Source organism: Monodelphis domestica (assembly GCF_027887165.1).
Source record: "Monodelphis domestica isolate mMonDom1 chromosome Y unlocalized genomic scaffold, mMonDom1.pri SUPER_Y_unloc_2, whole genome shotgun sequence".
Taxonomy (NCBI): domain Eukaryota; kingdom Metazoa; phylum Chordata; class Mammalia; order Didelphimorphia; family Didelphidae; genus Monodelphis; species Monodelphis domestica.
Window position 1 is genome coordinate 30,042 of NW_026605001.1, and position 23,451 is coordinate 53,492.

The 23,451-nt window shown below is 37.4% G+C and overlaps 1 protein-coding gene across 2 annotated transcripts in view; it reads left to right on the top strand.

Annotated features, from left to right (window-relative positions):
- The first annotated feature begins 12,146 nt into the window (after window positions 1–12,146).
- Window positions 12,147–23,451, top strand: part of LOC130453607 (cadherin EGF LAG seven-pass G-type receptor 2-like) — a 28,688-nt gene continuing 17,383 nt past the window's right edge. For both annotated transcript variants that reach the window (XM_056809940.1, XM_056809941.1), the window contains exon 1: window positions 12,147–14,834. In XM_056809940.1, coding sequence (XP_056665918.1) covers window positions 12,233–14,834 — 2,602 coding nt within the window. In that variant the 5' untranslated portion in view covers window positions 12,147–12,232. The remainder of the gene's footprint in view (window positions 14,835–23,451) is intronic.

A 23,451-nucleotide genomic window follows, 5' to 3' on the forward strand; every position in this document is an offset into this window, starting at 1 on the left:
GTGATTTACTTGGGAGTGAATGGAAGATCCCTCAGACCCTTTCATGTGCAACCTCATGGGGACTCTGTATCTATCAGAAGCCCCTGTCTAGGCTTGCCCATCTACAGGGCCACCGTCATGCAAATCGGGGAGAATTCTATTGTGCAGCCTGGGAATGTGGAACTGTTGCCCGTGGCACCGGGAGGACCCCAATATCATACTACAAAGGGAGCGAAGCAGGGCCTAGGACGTCCCCCTCGATTTCAGGAATCCCCTTTCCCTGACTATTGAAAACCTAGAGGATAAAGGATGGTTACTAGGCTGGACGTGGGTTGGAGGTGAGAGGCCAGGACCCAGGGAGAGAATTTACAGAGTGGCAAATAGCTGACAAGATGCAACCTTCACCAGTCAGCCAGAACCCAAAGGTCCTTGTGGGATTGGGCAACCATTTGAGACTGCCATCAAGTGCCCTCACAAAGAGCGATCCCTCCTCACTATGTTCACAACCGTCTTTTTAGATCTTAGTGAATTAGAAATGTCTTAATTTCCTTGAAAAATCACTGTCCTCTCTGGCAGAAATGGTTCTCCAAAATAGACAGGGACTCAACCTCCTTTTCTTTTAGCAGGGGGGTCTCTGCGTGGCATTGGGAGAATCCTGATGTTTTTATGCTAATCATTCTGGAATTATACAGGAATCTCTGGCCTTGTTCAGGGGAAGGATCCAAGTAAGGACCCGGCTAATGCTCAATCCAGCAATTGACACTCCAATCCTTTCTCTTGGTCTCCATAGCTAACTACTTTGATCATGGCCGGGGCAGGACCACTTATATTATTAATAGTGGGCCTCTTAATAGGACCCTGCCTGATCAACCATTTTATGTCCTATATCCGTCTGAATCTTCAGGCTATTAAGCTTTTGGCCTTAAGATCACATGATTCTCCTCTGTCTGATGAGTCAAGGGTTTGACTCCCCCCCAACAGAAAAAGGAGGGAATGTAGTAGCCCCAGAAAGACCAAAGACGGAAAATTAAAGAGATAGCCCCTTCACCACATTTTTAGGGGACCCTTCGGGACAGGAGGTCAAACTTTTTATGTAGATAACAATCTGGCAGGAGACAAGGAGGAATTTCAGGAACATCAAAGGGTCAGCCAACTGATATTTGACCGACCTTTGTATCTAGGAACCCAATATAACCTGTTCTCTAATCTACAACTGCGTAGTTTTCCACTAGGGAATTCTGCCCCAACTGCTAGATTCTTTATTTCTCTCTTTTATTAATAAATTACGGTTCCAATAATCAATATTCTAGGTGTTTGACCTCATTTGTGAAGTGTCCCACTTCAGTTTAAACCCTTATGTTCCATCATGGAATCAATACTATTCACCAAGGCAGTAGAGTGGTAATTGGCATGGGCACTGTACCCCCAGAAACTCAGGTGAACTATTATCAGGGAAACTCCCTTGCCTTTGCATCCTCTGACTCAACCTAGAAACACCCAATGACCCCCTTTTGTCCTCTAGATTTAAGATGGACAAAGAGATGAATCTTTATGCCTCCAGGCAGACCCAAGTCAAATGACCACCTCACTAACACTCAATAGGTCATGTCCACACCAGGACACAGCATATAAAAACCCCAGAACTCATGTGGTCTGGGAGACAGCCTTTCCATCCATGCTGTCCCCATGGAGAAACAGCCTTTCCATTCATGCTGTCCTCCCAAGGAACTGCTCCCCATCTTGTTGTTCCACCTTGCTATCCTCTTGGCCATTCTCAACATTACTTTCTAAATTAATAAATTTCTCTTTTTGTTTTTAAGCTAAGTTTGGGAGTCTTGCATTCTTGCAAAGGGTATCCTTCCCAAACCCCAAAGGTATCCTTCCCGCCCATAACAGTAATGGCTAAGGAATGGGGGTCAAATAATTTACACAGTGTCACACAGCTAGGAAGTGCCTGAAATCAGATTTAAACTCCGGACCTCCCATCTCTAGACCTGGTTCTCAATCCACTGAGCCATCTAACTGCCCCCCTTTGATTTTTTTTTAAATCAACTTAACCAATGTTCTCTTTTATTTCCTTTTTTTTTATAAAAACAATTCTTGGCCTTATTTATTAGTTCAATGGGTCTCTTTCAATTATATTAATTTCTCCTTTAATGTTTAGAATTTCTAATTTAGTCTAATTGAGGATGTTTAATTTGTCCTTTTTTCAATATTTTTTAGGGGGGGTTGCATGCCCAATTCATTGATCTCCATTTTTTCTCTTTAATTGATGTAAACATTTAGAGAAATATTTCGTTTTGGCTATATTCCATAAATTTTGATATTCATTGTCATTGTCTTTAATGAAAGTATTGATTATTTCTATAATTTGTTCTTTGACCCATCCCATTCTCAGTATTAGATTATTTCATTTCAAATTAATTTTTTATTTCTCTTTACATGGAGCGTTAGGATTTAAATTAATGTCCAATACTCCAAGAAATATATTTTATAAAGTTTATTAATAATCACTTGAAGTATAATATATAACAGGGAAATAAAAGGGGGAAAACCTAATTATCTAACAAAATTAAAAACATGTGAGTAAGTTCTCAGGCCACCTCCACCACACTGATCACATCAAGAGAGAGTAAGAAGCAGGGCTACACAAAATTTATAACCTCCCTCCCTACACTCATCTACATCACAGATGAAAGCTCACAAAGACAATCGTGATCCTCAGTTACAAATCCTTGTTTATTTCTTGGTTTGAAATATCTAGATCTGAAAGAATGAAGTAGTAGAGTTTTTATCTTTTTTTATCAATTTAATTTAATTTCTCCTCTAAAATTTTGGAAGATTTGCAATTGGTCCATATAAATTCAGTATTGATATAACTTCGTTGTTTATAGTACCTTTTAGCAAGATGTAATTTCCTCACATCGTTTAATCGGATCACTTTTGCCTTAGATCATGATTGATACTCCTGCTCTTTTTACTTCACAGAATACACAATAAATTCTTCTCCATTCCCTGCCTTTACTTACTGTGTGTATTTCTCTGCTTCAAGTGTGTTTTGCTTCTATTTCATGGATGAGTTCATCCCATTCACATTCAGTTATATTGATTCTGCTCTTTTTTCTTTCCTATCCTCTTTATTTACTTTATTTTATTATTTACTTATTTTCTTTTTTTACTCTCTTCTCCACCCCACATTTTATTCACCTTTTACTTCTCTATAGGGTATGATAGGATTCTATGCCTCAATGAATATGGTTGTTATTCTCTCTGTGAGTCCGTTATGATGAGAAATACGGTTTTCATCTTTCCCTTGGCTCTAATAGTTTTTTCCACACCTATTCGGGTGAGAAAATTTACTCCATTACCCCTCTCTCTTCCCTTATCTCTCAGTACAATCCTCTTTTTAACACCTTGATTTTTTTAATATTATATTATATCCTACATCCTGTCTAATTCTGATTTTTTAAAAATTAAGAATTACAAATATCTTCTTTCTATGTAGGAATGTTTGACCCTATTGGGTCTCTTCACTTTTTCTCTTTCTTATTTACATTTTTAGGCTTCTCTTATGTATTGTATATGGACATCAAGTTTTTATATTAAGTCTGCTCTTTTCTTCAGGAATGCATGGCAGTGTTATAAGAAAATAGGTCCTGTCATGAAGTGCCTTTTGTGAATGTGTATTTCTTCTATTAGCACAGAAAAAAAAAACACCAGGAAAGACAAGATAGAAGGTTCTAGCAGAATGGAAAGATATAAGCATGACAGGAGTATATTTCATGGATCCTCTTTATGGAGCACTGGACTCAAGAGTCGGGATTGAGGAAAACTCTGACTTTGCAAAGAAACATAGGAGGGTAAAGAATTGATCTGGGACATAGAAGATAGGCTCAACTTAATGGGATTCAATAGGATAGCTCCCTTGAATTCCAGAGATCAACCCTCATACCCCAAACCTCAATGAATTACCTCATTCCTGATTCACCCCATTCTCTTTTCATTATCCTATAACCTCTGTGGTCTCCTCAGGGAGGCAGTCTTCCACCTGCACACTGACTCCCAGACATTCAAAATGGCTTACAAATTAATAAATTTCTGTCTTTGTTTTTGAGCTAAGTTTTGGAGTCTTACACTCTTACAAAAGATAATCTGTCCCAAACTTGGGGTTTAACCTCAGAACTCTCCCACAACAATAATAAATACAGGAGCCTGAGAACAAGAGAGTCTGAGAAAAATATGGGTTTTTTCTGGCATCACAGACACATCTGGATATTGAAGCCATAAAGGAGTTTTGTTTTTTTTTTTTAATGTAATGTGTGTGTCCTCTTCTAATTTCCTTGTAAGATGCAAAGAAGAAAACTGAAAATGTTTCCTAGTTGAAAATTGGCGGCCAGGTGTTGTATATAGTAATTCCAAAATGTAAGTTTAGTTTTAGGCAAGATGCAACTCTGCTCTTTGAGTAGGTATTAGACTTACCAATCTGTTACCTTTTCTGAAACAAGGGATAATGAGAAAAGAGATGAATTATTCATGTCTTCTGAATTCCAAAAGTTGATATCCTCATGGATCTAAATATAATTCCAGGAGGCTAAGATCAAATGAATTCTGGGAGAAATCACAGAATAGTTAGGGTTCTGATTAGGGTAAGCTGGTTTGTGACTCACAATGGAACCCCAATAATCCTTTGTAATGTCATTGATTTTCATATGCAGTATTCATTCCTCTCTAATATGGAAAAATACTGTGTATTCCTGTGTCTGGGATCTAGGTCAGAGACAGTCTTGTCAATTGCTTTTTGTATTTTCTTTGACCTTGAGAATTCCAAAAAATGCATCTTATCATGATAGAATTTGCTTAATAAATGAAGTGGGGTAGTGTTTTCCTGGCCTATGTGACATGTCCATCAATGGGGATGAAGAGAAATGTGTTTTGCCCCAAGCAAGCAGCTTGTGTGGGCAGAATCCCTTTTTTCTTCCCTTTTCCTCTCCCCCCCACTTCCCATTGCCCACTGCTTTCTTAAATAAAACCTCATTTTCTCTGCCAGCTTCTTATCTAAGTCCCTTGTGTGCTCATTAGGGTGATTTCTGGGGGTGTAAGCTGAAAAATGGGCTCCTCTCAATGTGGCATTTATGGAGAGGATTTTCAGATAATGAGGTATTTATTGGCTCAGAACAACTTCAGGAAACTTCAAGAGATAAAGGAATGAAGACTCAAAATGAATAAGACAAGATTTATACAACTTAAACTGTACTAGGTTGGCTGTTCACACAATAGGTTCAGTTGCAGGTCAAAAAGATGCAGAAATAAGAAAGATTCAGAAGGCATTTCTTCTTAAAATGTGTTCAGAATAATGCTTAGTAAAAGACTGGGGAATTTCTTGGGGAAAGAATTTCACTAAAACTTTGCATTGCAAAGAAAAAGAGAAAAAAACATGGATTATTTAAGTTGCATTTGATTATCATTTCCAAAGTCAAAAGAACAAAAGTTGGGGCAAGGGATAGTCTAGCTTCTATTTTAGTGTTCATTCAAAATTTCTCATGGCTAACTATAGCAATGTTAGGAGGAAGGACAGCAGGGATTGTGTTCTCAAATGCCTCCTAAAATGCCCAAAATAGAGACAGCTTTCATACTGAAATTACTAGAAGTGTCTGAAAAGAGCAATCTTCTTGCACATCAACAAAAAGAATAGAGGAGCCCTCAGATACAGAAAGAATCTCATAGGGAAATGGAGAAATCATTTCTGAAGGAATTTCACAAGACATAAAGAGCAGGACAAAATAATATGAACACAAAGCATGTTCACACAGAGAAAAGTTGTTCTCCTCTTATCCAAATTTTAAAAAATTTTATCTAAATTTTATATAAAAGAAACAGAAAAAAGAAATTACACTTCAAAGTGCCATGCAAAGTATGCATACTGGCGGAACATTTGTGGGCCAGGACTTGTGAGAAAAGCTCGGTAATAAAGGCAGCCTTACCAACTCAGTTATTAGAGAAGCTTATAGACTAACTACTCTGGCACTGTTTATGAAGATCTGAGCCAGTTTTAATTATTACATCTAGAAGATGACCCTGTGGGCACCAGGCAAATGAAAATAAATTCTGTTTCAACGCATGATTTTGTAGTCATAAGAAATATTTTACCAAGGAACGATCTCCAGAAAATAAATCTTCCTGTAGGTGTCTTATTGAAAGGCAACATGGAGATAAATATAATAGATAGTTCAAGGAGCTATCCATTTCCCAAACCTATAATCCAAGTCAATTTCAGCTAGATATAGGTGTGAATGGAATCCCAGACAAAATAAAGAGCCATTAACTCTTTGGCAGAACTACCGGTAACGGTGGTAAATAAACATGGGAAGACATCTCACCAATAAATATTTCATTTCTATGATGACAAACCAAGCCATAAACTCCTGCATATGAATTTTACATTTTTGAAAAGGGCCTTGAATATTTATAGGAATTATTTCCATCTATTCCAATTGCCTATGTTTGTTTTAAAATTCATTTTTCACCTATGTATGATTTTAGAAATTCTTGCTGACCCTTGGCTTTGGTTGCAATATTATCTTTATACTGGATCAAAATTAAATCAAGCTGCCAAATAACGTCTCAAGAGCTCATAAGCTCTTTCTCTAAAGCTCTTGTAAGATAACCTATCAATACAACCAACTCATCTGGGCATCTGAGACATGGAATGTTCAATTTAAAATTCCTTATTTTCAAACAAGCCATATGATTTGTCAGAGCAGACAACTTTTATTTGCTTAAATGTCTCCCTGCAATCTCAGAAGTATATAGTTCAGGCATATTCATCTTTAAATTTTATCATACAATAGTTACCAATTTCATAGTCATTCTTATTTATTGTATTAGTAATTATATATTTTTTTTTCCTGTATTACTACCTGAATTTCAATGTAAAATAATTACATGTGAGGAAGGGCTTAATAAGTTTGTAGGAAGTTCCAAGTCTTCAGCAATATTATCTCAAAGCTGTTTTGGCTCTCCTAGTTAATGTATATTGCTTGGGAAACAAGGAAATGAGAAACCTCACAGACAACATTAAACATATACTTCTTACAGTTTCGGGTTTCTATTTTAAACAATTTTTTTTAAATAAGAGAATTATTTCATTCTAAATTTCAAAGTAACATTTTAAACATTTAACTGACAATATTTTTTTTAATATGGGATTAATTTGGGCATAAGTTTGAAAATGCTCTTAAACTTTAATTCCTTTTGATCAAGATTCAAACAATTAATGAAAAGGTTCATAATATCAAACTCTTTAAACTACTGTAGTTAATACTATGTTGATAGAATTTGCATTTCACTTGAACTTTCACAATTCACTAATTTATAAATTGGTTAAACAAACAAAAATAAATAAAGAGTTTGGATGATCACAACCATATTATTCTTTTAGAAGGGTAGGTTAGAAAGTAGCACACTTTTTACCTTTGAGGTAAAAAATCAAATTAGGTGAGTCAAATAACATCCAATTAATCTTTTTGCCATTAGTGAAAATAATTTCTACAATAAGGCTTAGATAAACCCTTCAGAAATGTAATTTTACAAGTATAATTATTTACTTGATATTTACCAAATCAAAGATTATTACATAAAATGAAATTATTAAAACTTTTATTATTAATAATAGTACACATGGCATCTGTAATCATATAAAATCTAATAGACAATTTGCACATATTGAATTATAATTCTCATGTCCTGTACTTTAAAACTTTCAAACTTTAGCACAAATAGGAAATTAAAATGCTGCTGTCAAAATAACAAATACACTCATTCTAATTTTGAAATAAACACAATTTAGAAAGTCCAGTGGAAAAGTATTAAGTATTTTTCTTTACCATATAACTACTTTCTCATTAAGTTTGTGTCTATCCTGTATTTTTAGTTTCTTTCAATGTAGCTACCATTGGAAAAGAAGAAAGAGGATCATATAGATATTTCTTATTTCCATTATCAGTTATTATAATTGATTCTGTCATGGATGATCAAACCAAGAAAATTGCTAGGACTGATGAATAAGGCAGAAAGGATAAAACATGATGGTACCAAGCACAAACAATAGAGTAATATTCCCTTAATTGCTTTTCACTTTGCTAAATTCTCACTGTTGTTACTTCCTCCAAATTTCTCTTAAGTGACAAATCTTGACAAAAGCAAGTCCCCACATCCCCACATTTTGCATGATTGTATTTAAGTGGCTGTAACTCTCTCTTCCTCTCTTTTGAAGTCAGACAATTCTTTTGTTTTAGTTATTATTAACAAAACTTTATAAAATATAATATTTAGTTATTGATAATTATTTTAAAACCCACAAGGCACAAACGGAAGTTCCTAGGTTTAATTCAGGCAGGCCCACTGGCTCTTTTCCTGACCCCTGGACATGCCTCACTAGAAATTATAGAGACAATATACAATGAAGACACAACACTTAAAACAACATAAGTCCAATAAAAAACCTCCTAAAAAACAGTTTATCTCAGATCATGATGGTTGGGATCTTTCATTAGGAGGAGTCAGAAACCAGACTCCAAAAGAGTTCCCAGGCATCCCCTTGAAATTTTACTGAGAGACTACAGAAATCCTGAGGCCCTTCTTCAGTCCTAAATCTGGAGTGTTAATTTGCTAGACTCAAAATTATCCCTGGGCCATCTTCCACAGTCAAAGATTCATTTTTAATTGTGGGAAATTAGAGCTGGAAGTCTCACCATGCCCAGCCCATAGCAAAGACCCTGTTTAGTTATACAACCATTTATTTTATATAGGCTAAACACCACATGAACTTAACAAATCATAATGTCCAGAGTATGTTAAAATTTGTTATAACCTTCTGATAACAATTTGGTATTATTTCATAAGAATTAATAAATTCTAGCACAGGGTTAAAATAAGATATATTATAAAGCATTTTAATTCATCTTATAACTAGTAGTCCAGAACCATCATAGTGACTGGAGGGGAGTTAAATCAGAGGACCCTCTGAGGAGCCTGCAGTGGGTATAAATATCACGGGATCAAATAACACCTGAGCATGCTTGTTTCCTATTTATCTTATTAGACCAGCAATGTATTTATCATTCCTGAGCACAAGTTCCATCCTATGCCCAACTCATCTTGCTGCATGTGTAATGTGTACATTCCCTACAAATCTGAAATGTTTATTCCTCCAACTGAAGCTCTTAAATCTAATTATAATATTCTAATATGCCAAACTATATCCTTTCTAATACTACAATTAATAATAATAGTTTAAATCCTACACACAGTAACTGGGCCTAACTTTTTTCTAAAAATCACAGTTGCAATTACCATCCTTAAAGACTGATTTTTGGTTATTAATGTGTGAAGTGGTTATATCCCCAAAATTACTCTAATGAGCAGATGGAAGACTTGATAAAATGCTGGCAGAGAAAAGCTGTTTAATTCGGAGAAAATATAGGGCAGTGGGAGATTTGGGGGGAAGGGAAGAAAAAGGGATTCTGCCCACACAAGCAGTTTGCTTGGGGCAAAAATGTCCTCTCTTCTTCACATTTTTATAAGAATCCTAATACAATTCTCCTCCTCACCTCTGTCCAATCGTATAGGATTCTTCTATAGCTTCTATAGAAGCTGTGATGTTTCATTTCTTAAGGATGTGATTTTCAATATTACATACTCTTAAAGATCACCATAATCCAGAAAACCCAACTATCATGGGATTCCCAGGCTGGGACTATAGTGATACTTTTTCTTCCCAGGGTACAGATAAACTCTTCTCAAGGTTTTTGAAAATAGATCAGGAAAACTAGAAGTTTTATCAGGGAGGAGGGCAGGCAGTTTTTGTCTAAGTAACAGTAACACTAAGGGTTCTTGAGAATTGGCCTTACAAGTCAAATACTACTCTAAAAATTACACACTGAATCTCATCCCACATATTATCAATAATAAAAAGTCAATAAAAGCAACTTCAAGTATGACTACAGTGAAAGTTCTTTGGTTGTTTTTTTTTAAGGTTTACTTAATATATACAAGAGAATTAAAGTTGCATACTGTTCACTTGGAAAAATGCAGAACTACTAAAGTAGACAAAAATCTTCAATCAGGATAAGAGACAATGATCAATATTTCCCTGCCACAAATCAAGAACTAAATACCACACAGAGCCAAAGCTCTGAGAGTCTAGGAACAGTGTCTCTGGGAGAATGCACAGCCAAAGAGATTCTCCTAAGAGTAACAGAACTTGTGGTCTTATGTAGTTTGGGGAAGGTACAAAGGGCAGGGAAATATGATTGATTAACTCTACAGTGTTTACAAGAAAATGGTTAGCCCAGGGTTTGATTAACAGGAATTTACACTCAATACAAAGAGATGTTTCCAACCTGTGACTGGACTATGGGGAGGGGTTTCTGATTAATGTAGATTAACTTTTAAAACAAAAAGGGTAACTAAGACTTAATTGCACACTAATCTTATGGAAACTGGGATCATTAAATACCTTAAAGTCTATTGTTCAGTCTGAAGATAGTCAGTCTGGGACTTCTTCCAAAGTAAGTTCCTAAAGGACAAGGTCAAACTTAGGAGTTCCAAAAACCCAACTGACAGCAAAAAGTGTGCAAAACACGTTGTAGGGTGGAAAGCATTTATTCTATGCAAAATCTTACTTGGAAGGGGTGGAGTTACTAATACAAAATAATATTTTATGATTTGTTTTATTTTAATTTTTTATTTTAAAAATATTTTTCCATGTTTACATATTTTGTTTTCTTTCCCTCCTCTCTTCCCTCCCCATTCCCAGATCCAATTTCCACCAGGTTATACAAATGTTATCACTTACACCTATTTCCATATTATTCATTTTTACAATTAAGAAATATTTTAAAACCAAAACCCTAAATCATATATCCATACAGACAAATATCATTTTTTTCTTCTCTGTTTCCACTCACATTTCTTTATCTGATATGGACAGCATTCTTCCTCATAAATCCCTTGGGATTATATTAGCAAACTCCATTACATTATACTGTTCCACAATATTTCACTTTCTGTGTATAATTTTTTCTTGTTTCTGATCATTTCACTCTGTCAGTTCCTGGAAATTCTATAACACTTCGATTTTATTTAGAAATCCTCCAGTCCATCATTCCTTACAGCATAAAAGTATTCCATCATCACCATCAAATACCACAATTGGTTCAGTCATTCCACAATCAAAAGACACCCCCTAATTTCCAAATTTTTTGCCAACACAGAGCATGGATATAAATATTTTTGTACAAATGTTTTTCATTATTAGCTTTTTATTTTCATCTATTTTTTAACTTTATTTCATTTGGTTTTTTTTTTCAAAATATTAGCTACTAATCTTATTAGTTCAATAGTTCTTTTATTTTCAATTTTTAAAAAAATTTAGTAATTAATGTATCCTTTCATTTTTAGAATTTCCAATTTAGTTTTATCTGGGGGTTATAATTATTTTTAAGGAATTTCCATCCTTACTATATTTGTGAAATAATTTGTCAACAAATATTTCTTAAGGCTTACTCTGCACAATATTAGGCTTATTTATTACTGGGAATGTAGAAAATGCCCAAAATGGTTGCTATCTGTAAAAACTGTCATTCTTTGCAATGAAGGTAAATCAGATTCTAAGAAGGTCAAAATCTACTGCGATAGACAACATAAAAACAGGTTTCTTCCTATGAGAAAGGAATTTCTTTCTAAAAGATGGAATTTGAAATGAATCCTAAATGAGGACTAGGAGGGCACGGAAGGGGATAGAAAGTATGCCAACTGTGGAAGACAGCTATTAAAAGTCTCCTCAAAGCAAGATTTAATTGATAAGAACTGAAATGTTGGCTCAACTTTTCAGGAATTCATTCATTATTAAAAGCCATACTAAACATTCCCAACATACCTTAGATAGAGGTACTTTCTTGCACATGCGCACTTTCTTCTAAAGTTCCAAGTAGGCCACCATAAGGGTGGGGGCAGGGATTGGATCCCTAGCAACATAAGGCCAAATGAGAAGCTTTGTTCACCTAGTCTCGTTACTTCTCCCTCCTGAAGTCTCACGATCTTTCCAAATCTCGCGACCTTTCCAGTTCTCGTCCTCGGTCTCGCTTTGTTATTTTGCGTCAGTCAGTCGCTGGGTGCTGAGCTTTGTTCCACATGCTCCCGCTCATGACTCCTTTTTTCTCCCGCAGAAGGCGCCCACAGCCACGTCCAGTGAATGCTGTGGGTCGACATCGAGGAGGAGGAGGAGAAAGAGGAGATGCTCATGAAGAGCATCAGCCTGGGCCTTCAGGACATGTCCCTGCTGTTGGGGCTGTTCATCCTCAGCGAGGTCGCCATGTTGCCAGGCCGCGTGGTGGTGGTTTTCAGCGTACAGTGGGACGGGGACGGGTCAGGCATTCACATCCTCAACGTGAGCTTGGTGGGGCAGGGGCCCCAGCCCGGGGTGGGGGCCGGAGGCGGAGGAGGCGCCGCAGGAGGCGGAGAGGGCGGGGAGGACTTGCTGGAGTGCCGCATGGCGTCCGCCATCTTGGCTCAGTTCGTGCGGCGGTTCGCAGGCAACATCTGCGAGCTGGAATCCTACGGAGGCGTGCACGTGCGGCTTTGGCACAACGGCTGCCCAGAGCAAGTGCTCTTGGAGATGGCCCTCCAGCCCTTGCTGTCCTACCACAACCAGTGCCTGACAGAGCCGCAGGAGATGCCCCGCCTTCCCTTGCTGTCATGCCACAACATTCTCTGCCAGATGGTGCCATGGGAGATGCCCTGCCTGCCCGTATTGCCCTGCCACAACAACCTCTGCCTGGTGGAGCCTTGGGAGATGCTCTCCCTGCATGTGTTATTTTGCCACAACAACCTTTGGCTGGCAGAGTCCGAGGAGATGTTCCTCCTGCTTGTGCTGCCCTTCCCAGACAGCATATGCCTGGAGGAGCCCCACAAGATGTACCTCCTGCCCGAGCTGCCCTTCCAAGACAGCATCTGCCTGGGGGAGCTCCAAGAGATGTTCCTCCAGCCCGTGCTGCTGTTCCACCACAATATTTGCCAGGAGGAGCCCTGGGAGATGTTCTTCCTGCTCGTGCTGCCTTGCCACCACTATATCTTCCTGTTAGAGCCTTGGGAGATATCCCACCCGACCTTGCTGCTCTACCACCACAATATATGCCTGGTGCAGCCTTGGGAGATGCCCCACCTGATCTTGCTGCCTTACCACCTCGACAATATGTGCCAGAAGGAGCCCTGGGTAATGTTCCACCTGACCATGCTGCCTTGCCACCACTACAATATATGCCAGAAGGAGCCCTTGGAGATGTCCCGCCTGACCGAGCTGCCTTGCCACCTCAATACATGCCTGAAGGAGCCTTGGAAATTGCTCACCTTGAGCATGCTGCCCTGCTACAAGGTAGAGTGCCCCATGAAGCTCCTCCTGCTATGGCTGCCCTGCCCCGACAAGGCAGAGCACCCCATGAAGCTCCTCCTGTCATCGTTCTACCCCGACAAGGCAGAGCCCCCCATGAAGCCGTTGGGCTGCCCAGGCAAGGCAGAGCCCCTCGTGAAGCTCCTCCTGCTGTTGCTGCTCTGCCACGACAAGGCAGAGCCCCACGTGAAGGTATTCCTGCTGTTGCTGCCCTGCCACGGCAAGGCAGAGCCCCTCGTGAAGGTATTCCTGCCCATGCTGCCCTGCCACGTCAAGGTAGAGCTCCTGGGGAAGGCCCTCCTGCCCATGCTGCCCTACCACGACCAGGGAGAGTTCCTGGTGAAGGGCTTCTTGTCCATGCTGCTCTGCCACGACAAGGCAGAGCTCCCCCTGAAGCCCCTCCTGCTCCTGCTGCCCTGCCTCAACATCTGCCTGGTGGAGCCCAGAGAGAATTACATGGACGTCGTGCCCATGCTGCCCTGCCAAGGCAAAATCTACCTGGAGGAGCCCAGAGAGATGCCCCACATGTCCGTGCTGTTCCTCAGCAACATCAACCTGGTGGAGTCCCGCGTATTGGTGCTGCCCTTAGACAACAGCTGCCTGTGGGAGCCCTACGAGAACTACATTTCCCACGTGTGCCTGCTGCCCTTCGTAGACATAATCTCCGTTTGGGAGCCCTGCGAGAACTACATGCACTTAGGGTCCGTGCTGACCTTCGTAGACAACAGCTGGCTGGAGGGGCCCCTCGAGATGCCCCACAGCCCCGTGCTGCCCCACAGCCCCGTGCTGCCCTTCCAAGACAACATCTGCCTGTGGGAGCCCTTCGAGAACTATATGCCCCACGTGTCCGTGCTGCTCTCATACGGCAATATCTGCCTCCAGGAGTCTTGCGAGAATTACATGCCCCGCGTGTCCGTGCTGCCCTTATACGCCATCATCTCCGTATGGGCGCCCTACGGGAACTCCATGCATTGCATGTCCGAGCTGCCCTTCGTCGTCAACAATTGCGTGCAGGAATCCTGCGAGAACTACATGTTCCGCATGCTCGTGCTGCCCTTAGGCGACAACAGCTGCGTATGCGAGTCCTACGAGAGCTACATGCGCTGCGTGCCCGTGCTGCCCTTCAACGACAGCATCTGCGTGCAGGAGTGCTGCAAGAACTACAGGTCCCAGGTGTCCGTGCTGCCCTTCGACTCCTCAGCGCCCTTCATCGCCTCCATTTCCATACTCTGCCTGCCCATCCATCTCGTTGGGGACCAGCCCTGCGGCTGCCAGCCAGAGTTCACCAGAGATTACTACGAGACCGAAGTGGACTTTTGCTACTCCCAGTGTGGCGGCACCCCAGGGCCCTGCTACAACCCAGAGGAAGGCTACGGTTTCGCCTGCCGCTGCCCAGAGGGCTTCGCAGGTAAAGAGTCTGGGATGAAGGAGTGATGGAAACTGGGTTAGGGTTAGGGGGGTTAGGGTAAATAGAAGAGAATGTTCTCTGATGGAGGGAGAAGTGTATATTGATTGAAGAAGGTGGTTTAGAATGAAGATTCCTAGTTATGACATATATGTGCTTTGATGGGGAGGTATTCAGGGTCATGAGTAGGGACTGGAAATGATAGATCATGCCCATTGTTGGGAAAGTTTAGGGAGTAGGGGGGAACAGATGACCAAGCCTGGAGTTCTGGCTGATCTGGGTTGATATTTGCTATCTGGAATGTGTGACCCTCAGCATGTCCCTTAACCCCCCATTGCCCAGCCCTTATCACTAAGGTTTAGTATTGATTCTAAGGTAGAAGATAAAAGTTTGTAGAAAAAAAAAGAAGGAAGTATAGGGAGTGAAGTTTATTAAAGAAAAAATGTGAGTGGAGAGGGATAACTGGTAATGGAGAGTGAAATAGGATGGGGATACTGATGGGGCCTTGCTGAAGAAGCCAGATAGGTAAGAAATAGTTGGGAAGGGGGGTTCTCAGATTTTCACTACAAGGCACATAATTAGGGACATCAATCTCTAATTTGTCACAAAATCCTTAGAAGGCATCTCAGAGAGATGAAGCAGCTTGCCCAAGTTTAAACAGTGCTAGAGTTTAGTTCAATATTTATTAAATGGCTGTTATTTGTAAGATATTGTGATTAAGTGACATGGATATAAAGGCATATTAAAACAATCCCTACCTGCAGAATCTTACACTGTGCTGGAGTTTGGGTAGAGATGGGATTTATGACAAGTACAAAGGCATATATTTAGTATAAGGTCAGGAGTAATAAAGCCAAAGGAAATTCTGACAGGGATTTAGGAATTTCTGAGGAGACATAGGAAGATCATTTTCAGTCTGGGCTAGGTAAGAGGAAAGTTTTTTAAATATGGAGGTGAGGGAAGTGTATTCAGGAATGAAGTATGGAACCATTAGTATTCTGGTTTGAATTTTATCATAGAAACAGTAGGGGAGCCAAGGCACATACCCTAGGTATAGATATAGATATAGATATAGATATAGATATTATTTGACACTTTCGTGAAAGATGGATTGAAAGGGGGAGAGGTTAAAAGATGGGAAACCAATTGTGTTTTTAAAAATTCAAATAAATGCTTATTAGGTCTGAACTAGGATAGTGACTTCTGGGGAGAAGAAAGAATGGAATGAACATGAGAGATACTAAGAAGTTAGAATAAACTGGGTGTGAAATGCCTGGGTATAAAAGTGAAGGAGAGAAGAATACAACAGTATTTTGAGATTATGAATTGAGGTTATTCCTGACCTTCATGGATGTAGGAATTCTGGAAGGAAAATAAATCATCCCTCTAGAGTCCAACCTGAAAGTGTCTTCACTTAGGATAATGAATTGAAAAGAGTGAAGACTGAAGAGTTCAGAGAAATTGAAGAAGGGTTAGATGTTAAAAGACAGGAGAGTTGAAAGCACAGGACAGTCATCAAAGAGGGAAATGTGAGTTTAAGATCATGCAGATGGTGAAGTCTTAGATATGATCATTCTTATAGCAGATTGAAGTGAAGTGAGATATAGGGCATGAAAATTGAGGAACTGGATTATCCAAGAGGTAGCTAGGCTTCAAGGAGGTGCTAAGTCAGGAAGACTCTTCTTTATAAGTTCAAAACCAGACTCCAACGGAACTGAACTGTATGACCCTAAGAATTAGATGTGATTCAAAAAATGACTGAAAAACATAACCAGGAGGCCACAGTATTTGAAGGATTCTTGATATTAATAAAAATAGTCAAGAAGTAACACAGAAAGAGAGGGATACTATGTTTGGAAATGACCAAATAAAAAAAATGTTTTAATTGAGAAAAAAAAGATTACACTAACCAAAAAAAAAGAGAGAGAGGGATACTAAGGACCAAATTCTGAACACATTAAGGAAGGAAAGGTCCCTAAAGGTTAATAGGAGAAGGAATAGAATTTCAAAGAGGAGAAATTGTTTCATGTTCGGTGACCACAGGAGGATCTGAAAATGGGAGAGGAGGCAGGGTATTTATTTATTTATTTTCCTTTTGAACAAATGGGGGTGGGGGGCTCTAAAGGATAGAATGTCTTCCAAAGAAAGGCCAGTTTCTTTGAGCTCCGGATGTATAAAGGTAGAAAATAAAGAGTCTAAAGTTGAAGGGACAGGAAAAGAGGGAAGGAAGGATGAAGGAAAAAGCATTTACTAAATGCTGCTTATGTGTTAAGCTTTATGGTAAACATTGGGGATACAAATACAAAAAAGTATCATAGACTGTCCTCAAGAGAAAATCGAGGACAATGGAACAGGGGAAGGAGCAGGTCCAAGATGAAGGTACCTTGAGAAATAACAGTATTTTGAATTCTGGTGCTTACTTGAATGAAAAATAAGAGGGAAGATTTGAAGGACCTATGGAAGGAAAAGTAACTATGGTGGGGTTTTTTAGGAGTTAAACATAGAAGATGCTAATGGAGATTTGAATTCTGCCTTCCCATTTGAGTTGAGCACTGTTGTTATAAATATGATAGACTTTGCTGAGATAATTCCTCCTCATTTTAAATGAGACAAAAATAGAGTATCCCCAGAAGAATTTAAAAAGTTGCTTTAATTAGTATTTCTCTAATCAAGAGGGATTTAGAACATTTTTACATTATCATTGACAGGTTTGTTTTCTTCATCTGAAAACTGACTTTTCTTAACTTTTGAACATTTGTCTGTATTCTTACAATTTTGATTTAATTCTTTATATGTTTGAGAAAGGAGACTTTAATCACGGACATTTGTTATAGCCATTTCCCCCAGTTTGTTATTTCCCTTCTAATCTTGGTATCATTGGTTTTGTTTGTAATTTAATATCATAAAAATTATCCATTTTCCATCTTGTAATGTTCTGTATCTCATTTGGTCATAAATGCTTGACCCTGGGCAAGTCATTTAACCCCAATCAGCTAGCCCTTTCCCTTCTGTCCTAAAGTTGTTACTAAGAAAGAAAGTAAGGGTTATTAAAAAAAAAAAGATGAGAGTCGGGAAACATTAAAATCTTAGTAAACGACCTGTTTCCATATTTGTGAAATGCTCATTTTTGGCATTGCCTTTTACAACTGGCATTCTGTGAATAATTACTATTAAGCTTATAACATTCATAGTATTTAAAGTTTTCTAATAAACAACAAAGTGTTGTGATTTATTAAATAGTGTCCTTTAAATTTAAATTTAACTTTCCACAATTATATGTAAAAACAATTTTAAACATGTTTCAATTCTAAGTCATATAATCATTTTGACCATTTTCCCCAATTATTTTTGTCAAATATTGAGTTCTTATCAGCAAAGTCAAGATCAAACCCTAGCTGAGGTCATTTACCCCTACCTTTTCTATGCCATTGATCCACATTTCTCTCTCAATCAGTACCATATTGTCTGATAATTATTGTTTTATAGTAGAATTTAAGATTGGGTACCACTAGTCCACCATCCTTCACTTTTTTTCATTAGTTCCCTTGATATTCTTGTTCTTTTGTTTTTCCAGATGAATTTTGTTGGGGGGGGGTAATAGGTTTTAGGTAGTTTGGCATGGAACTGAAAAAGTAAATTAACTTAAATGTCATTTTTATTATATTAGCTTGGCCTAACCAAGAGCAATTAATGTTTTTTCCAGTTGTATAGATCTGCATTAATTTTTGTGAAAGGTGTTTTGTAATTATGTTCATAAAAATCCTATGTTTGTCTTGATAAATTTATTCCCAAGTAGTTTATGTTGCCTAATTTGGTTTTAATTGAACTTTATCATTCTAACTCTTGCTGGTGATTTAAGTGGATTTATTTTGTCTTACTGATTCTTTCAACTAGTTTTTTACTTAATTCTCTAGCATTTTCTAAGTATTGTCATTTTACAAAGAGTGATAGTTTAGTTTCGCCTTTGCCTACTTTAAATCGGCATCATTGTTTTACTCCTGATTTTATTGGGAAGACATTTAATTTAACCCCATTGCAGAAAATTCTTGGTGATGATTTTAGATTATTTTGTTAAAGGCTTGTCCTGGATTTATTGAGGTGTCATCATCATAGGATGGTTTTCTAAATATTAAACAAGCATTGCATTCCTGGTATAATTCCCAACTGGTCATAGAGAATAATCCTGATGATATATGGTTTTGTCTGCTATTATTTTATTAAGATTTTTTATATGTGTTCATTAAGGAAATTGGTCTGTAATTTTCTTTCTCTGTTTTTGGTCTTCCTGCCTTTAGGTATCAGTACCATATTTGTGTAGGATTTTTCCTTTGCTAGTTTTGCCAAATAGTTCATATAGTGTTGAAATTATTCTTTAAATGTTTGATAGAATTCACTTGTGAGCACAAACCCTGGGGATATTTTCTTAGAAAGTTCATTAATAGCTTGTTAATTTCTTTTTTCTCAGGTGGGAATATTTAAGTGTTCTATTTCCTCAGTTGGTAATATAGGCAATTTATATTTTTGTACGTATTCATTCATTTCACATAGATTGTCAAATTTGTTTTCTTTTAATTGGAAAAAATAACTCCTAATTATTTCCTTAATTTCTTCATTTGAGGTAAATACAACATTTTCCTTTTTGAAAGTGATAATTTTTTTCTCTTCTTTCTTTTTTTATAACCAACTTAACCAATGCCCTGTCTATTTTATGTTTTTTCATGGGACCAGATTCTAATGTTATTTATTATAAATTTTATTAATTTTTCCTTTGATTTTTATAATTTCCAACTTAGTCTTTGAGGATCTCTATTTTATTGATATAGGCCTTTTGGGATATTAATTCCCCCCAAGGGTTGCTTTGAATATATGTCCTAAATTTTTTTTAATGTTGCCTCCTCATTGTCATTCTTTTTAACTAAGCCAATAATTGTTTCTATTATTCCTTGATCCCTTTTATTTCATAATTTTAATTTAATTTAATAAATAATAATTTAATTTTAATTCACCTTTCTACAAACCCTCCATGATTATAATTTTATTGCATTGTGATCTGGAAAAGTTGCTTTTATTATTTCTGCTTTTCTGTATTTAGTTGTGAAGATTTTATGCCCCAGTACATGGTCAAAGTTGGAATATGGAATGTGCTACTAAAAAGAAGTTGTATTGCTTTTTAATCCCGAATCAATTTTCTTCAGATAGCTATTAAATTTAACTTTCTAAAATTTCATTCACTTCCTTTACTTCCTTCTTGCATTTTTTTGGGGGGTTAAATTTATCTAGTTGTAATAGGGGAAGGTAGGGTTAGGGTTAGGGTGTAGTTTTACTGTCTATTTCCTCCTTAAGCTCCTTTTGTTTCTCCTTTAAAAATCTGGAGGCTATACTCTTTGGTGCATATATGTTAAGTACTGATATTACTTCATTATCTATATTACTTTTTAGCAAACCGTCTTACCTTTTAAAATCAGATTTATTTTTACTTTAGTTGATGATTGCTACTCCTGTTTCTTTGTTTTTTTATCTCACTTGAGCCCAAATTATCCTTCTCTGGCCTCTTATCTTTATTCTGTGGGTATTTACCTGCTTCCGCTGTGTTTCTGGTAAATCTGCTTTTTAATCCATTCTAGTATCTACTTCTGTTTTATGGATGAATTAATCCCATTTACTTATGATTACAATCTGTGTATTTCCATCTATCTTGTCTTCCCCTTTTAATCCTGCTCTTTCTTCTTTCACTCTTCCTCTCCACACCAGTGTTTTGCTTTTAATCTTTCCCCATATTTCCTATCCCTTATATTGTTCCCCTTCATATTCCCTCCTATTTCTCTATTGCCTTTTAAATACCACCCCAAACTTTTCCCTCTCTTATATTACTTCCATCCTCCCTTTCTTATTTCCCTTCTGATTCTCTTTACGGTAAGGTAGGATTCCATACCCCAAAGTATCTGGCTGTTATTTCTTCTCTGAGCCACAATGACAGTAAAATTTATGTATAACCCATCACCACCCTCATGCTCCCCTCCATTGCTGTTGTTTTTTCCTCCATGCCTCTTTATGTGATATGATTTTACCTCTCTCTTCCCATTTCTCAGTGAAATTCTTTTTCACCCCTCAAGTGCAAAAAGCATGTCATCCTAGAGCTTACTACCACAATCTCTATGTATACTTCCAAATACTATGATAATAAGTATTTTAAGAACTCTAGTATTATCTTTCCATATTGGACCTTGAGTCCCTTAAATTTTTCCCTTTCTTATTTATTTTTTTTATCCTCTTTAAGTTTTGTATTTGAACATCAGATTTTCTTTTATAGGTCTGGTCTTTTGTTCAAGAATGCTTGGAAATCTATTTTATCAAATGACCTCGAATCCTCTACCTCTTAATATAAAGATTAGACTTTAGCAAAGGGGATGATTATATTGTTTTGAATTAAGTAATTGTTTTAATATATCTAATAATTTTTAATATAGGCCTCAGTATCAGCCTTAGCCTTTAACTTGCTATATCATGAACCCTCAGCAATTAGTGACACCCTTCACCTTTGGTTACACCCTAGTATACACCATCAGGCTTTTGCCCCACTTGGGGACCTGGTACCTCCTTACCTTGGTTACTTTAGTAAACATCATCATTGACATCATCAGGCTTAGAAAGTAGGGTTCAGGCTCCGTCTCCCTTGTGCCTCTACTTTTAGATGAGTATAATTATTGTCCTGGATTATTTTTGTACTAGTGTATAAAACTATTTCTTTATGACTAGGAGACTGTTTCCCTTAATTTGATTTTTTGCTATAAGAATATTTATAGTAAAGTTTGAGACCTGGTACTGCTCAGCCTCCACCCTTCACATTGTTTTTTCATTAGTTTCTTTGATATTCTTCATCTTTTGGTCTTCCTTTATAGTATTTTTTCAAGTTCCATAAAAAAGTTTTTTGGCATTTTGATAAGTATAGCACTGAATAAGTAAATGAAATAAGGTAGAATTGTAATTTTTCTTATATTAGCTCATCTTGCTCGTGAGCAATTGATGTTTTTCCAGATCTAGTTTTATTTTTGTGAAGAGTGTTTTGTAGTCATCTTCATATAATACATGAATTTGTCTTGGCAAGTAGATTCCCAGGTATTTTATTCTGTTTACATTAATTTTTAATGGAGTTTCTTTTTCTGACTCTTGCTGCTGGGTTGTATTGGGAACATATAGAAATGTCGATAATTTGTGTGTTTATTTTGTATCCTGAAACTTTGCTAAAGTTAATTATTTCTACTCAGATTCTCTAGATATACCATCTGTAGAGTGATAGTTTAGTTTCTTCATTGCGTGCTTTGATTCCTTCATGGCTTATTCGATTTGTTTTTCTAAGAAGGAACTATTTAAGTATTCTATTTCTTCTGTTAATCTAGGCAATTTTTTATTTTTTGTAAATATTCATCCATTTCACCTGGATTACCATATTTATTGTCATATAGTTGGATGAAATAGCTCTTGATTATTGCTTTAATTTCCTCTTCATTAGAGGTAAGACCTTTTCATTCATGATACTGTTAATTTGGTTCTCATCTTTTTCTTAAATTAGATTAACCATTACTTTATTTTATTTGTTGTTTATTTTTTATTGGGTTTTTTTTTTCAAAATAGCAGCTCCTAGTCTTATTTATTAGTTCAAAAGCTCTTTTACTTTCAATTTTACTAATTTTGCCCTTGATCTTTAGAATTTCTAATTTGGTCTTTAGTTAATAAGGGTTTTTAATTTTTTCTTTTTCTAGTTTTTTAGGTTGTATGTCCAAATCAATAATCTCCTCTTTCTCTTTATTAATATAGGCAGCCTTGAAAGAGCAAAGAGGAAGTCAGTGCTTGGGAATATAAGGGATGGGTGAGGGATGCTCTAGTGTTGATTTAGGAAGGGTAGGAAAAGGGTGGACCCTAGAATTAGAGATCTTAAATTAGGATTGTACTCATCTAGTACAATCCCCTCATTTTACATAAAATATGAGAGAAATAATAGATAGAATAAGGCAAATTTTCAATGTTACAGAAGATAATGTCCCCTGGTAGATATTAATAACTCAAATTTGAAAAATTAGTTATCACCTCTCTGACTATAAATCTAGTACTTCTCCACTGGGTGTATCTGTTAAGGTCAAATAGATCATAGAGAAATATATATGTTATAAAAGTGATGGGAGGACACTGTATTGGCAAGGGTTAAGAGATGGTCTAGTGAGAGTTTTCCTGAATGGAAAAGATGACAAAGAAGACACTAAATGAATAATTGAAGGCATGTGACAGCAATTGGGGAGGTTGTGCTTGTAGATTTTTCATTGTATAGAGGCAGACAGTAAAGTTTAACTTGGGGAGTCAAACATTTGATTCTGGAAATACTAGGGAGCCCATTGCTAGTCATTAGGGTGGTGAATATGATTCTCCCTATGTTTTAAGAAAATTGCTTGAATGAGAATGGGGAACCCAATAGAAGGCTGTTGCAATAGTTTAGAGAAGAGGTGATGAAAACACAAAATAATGTGTACCTTCTCTGAATATTTTGACTTTGGTAACTGGTGGTTGGACAGGAGGAAAAGGTTAAAAGATAGTCACAGGTGGTGCTGTGGAACTTTGGGGGGGGGGG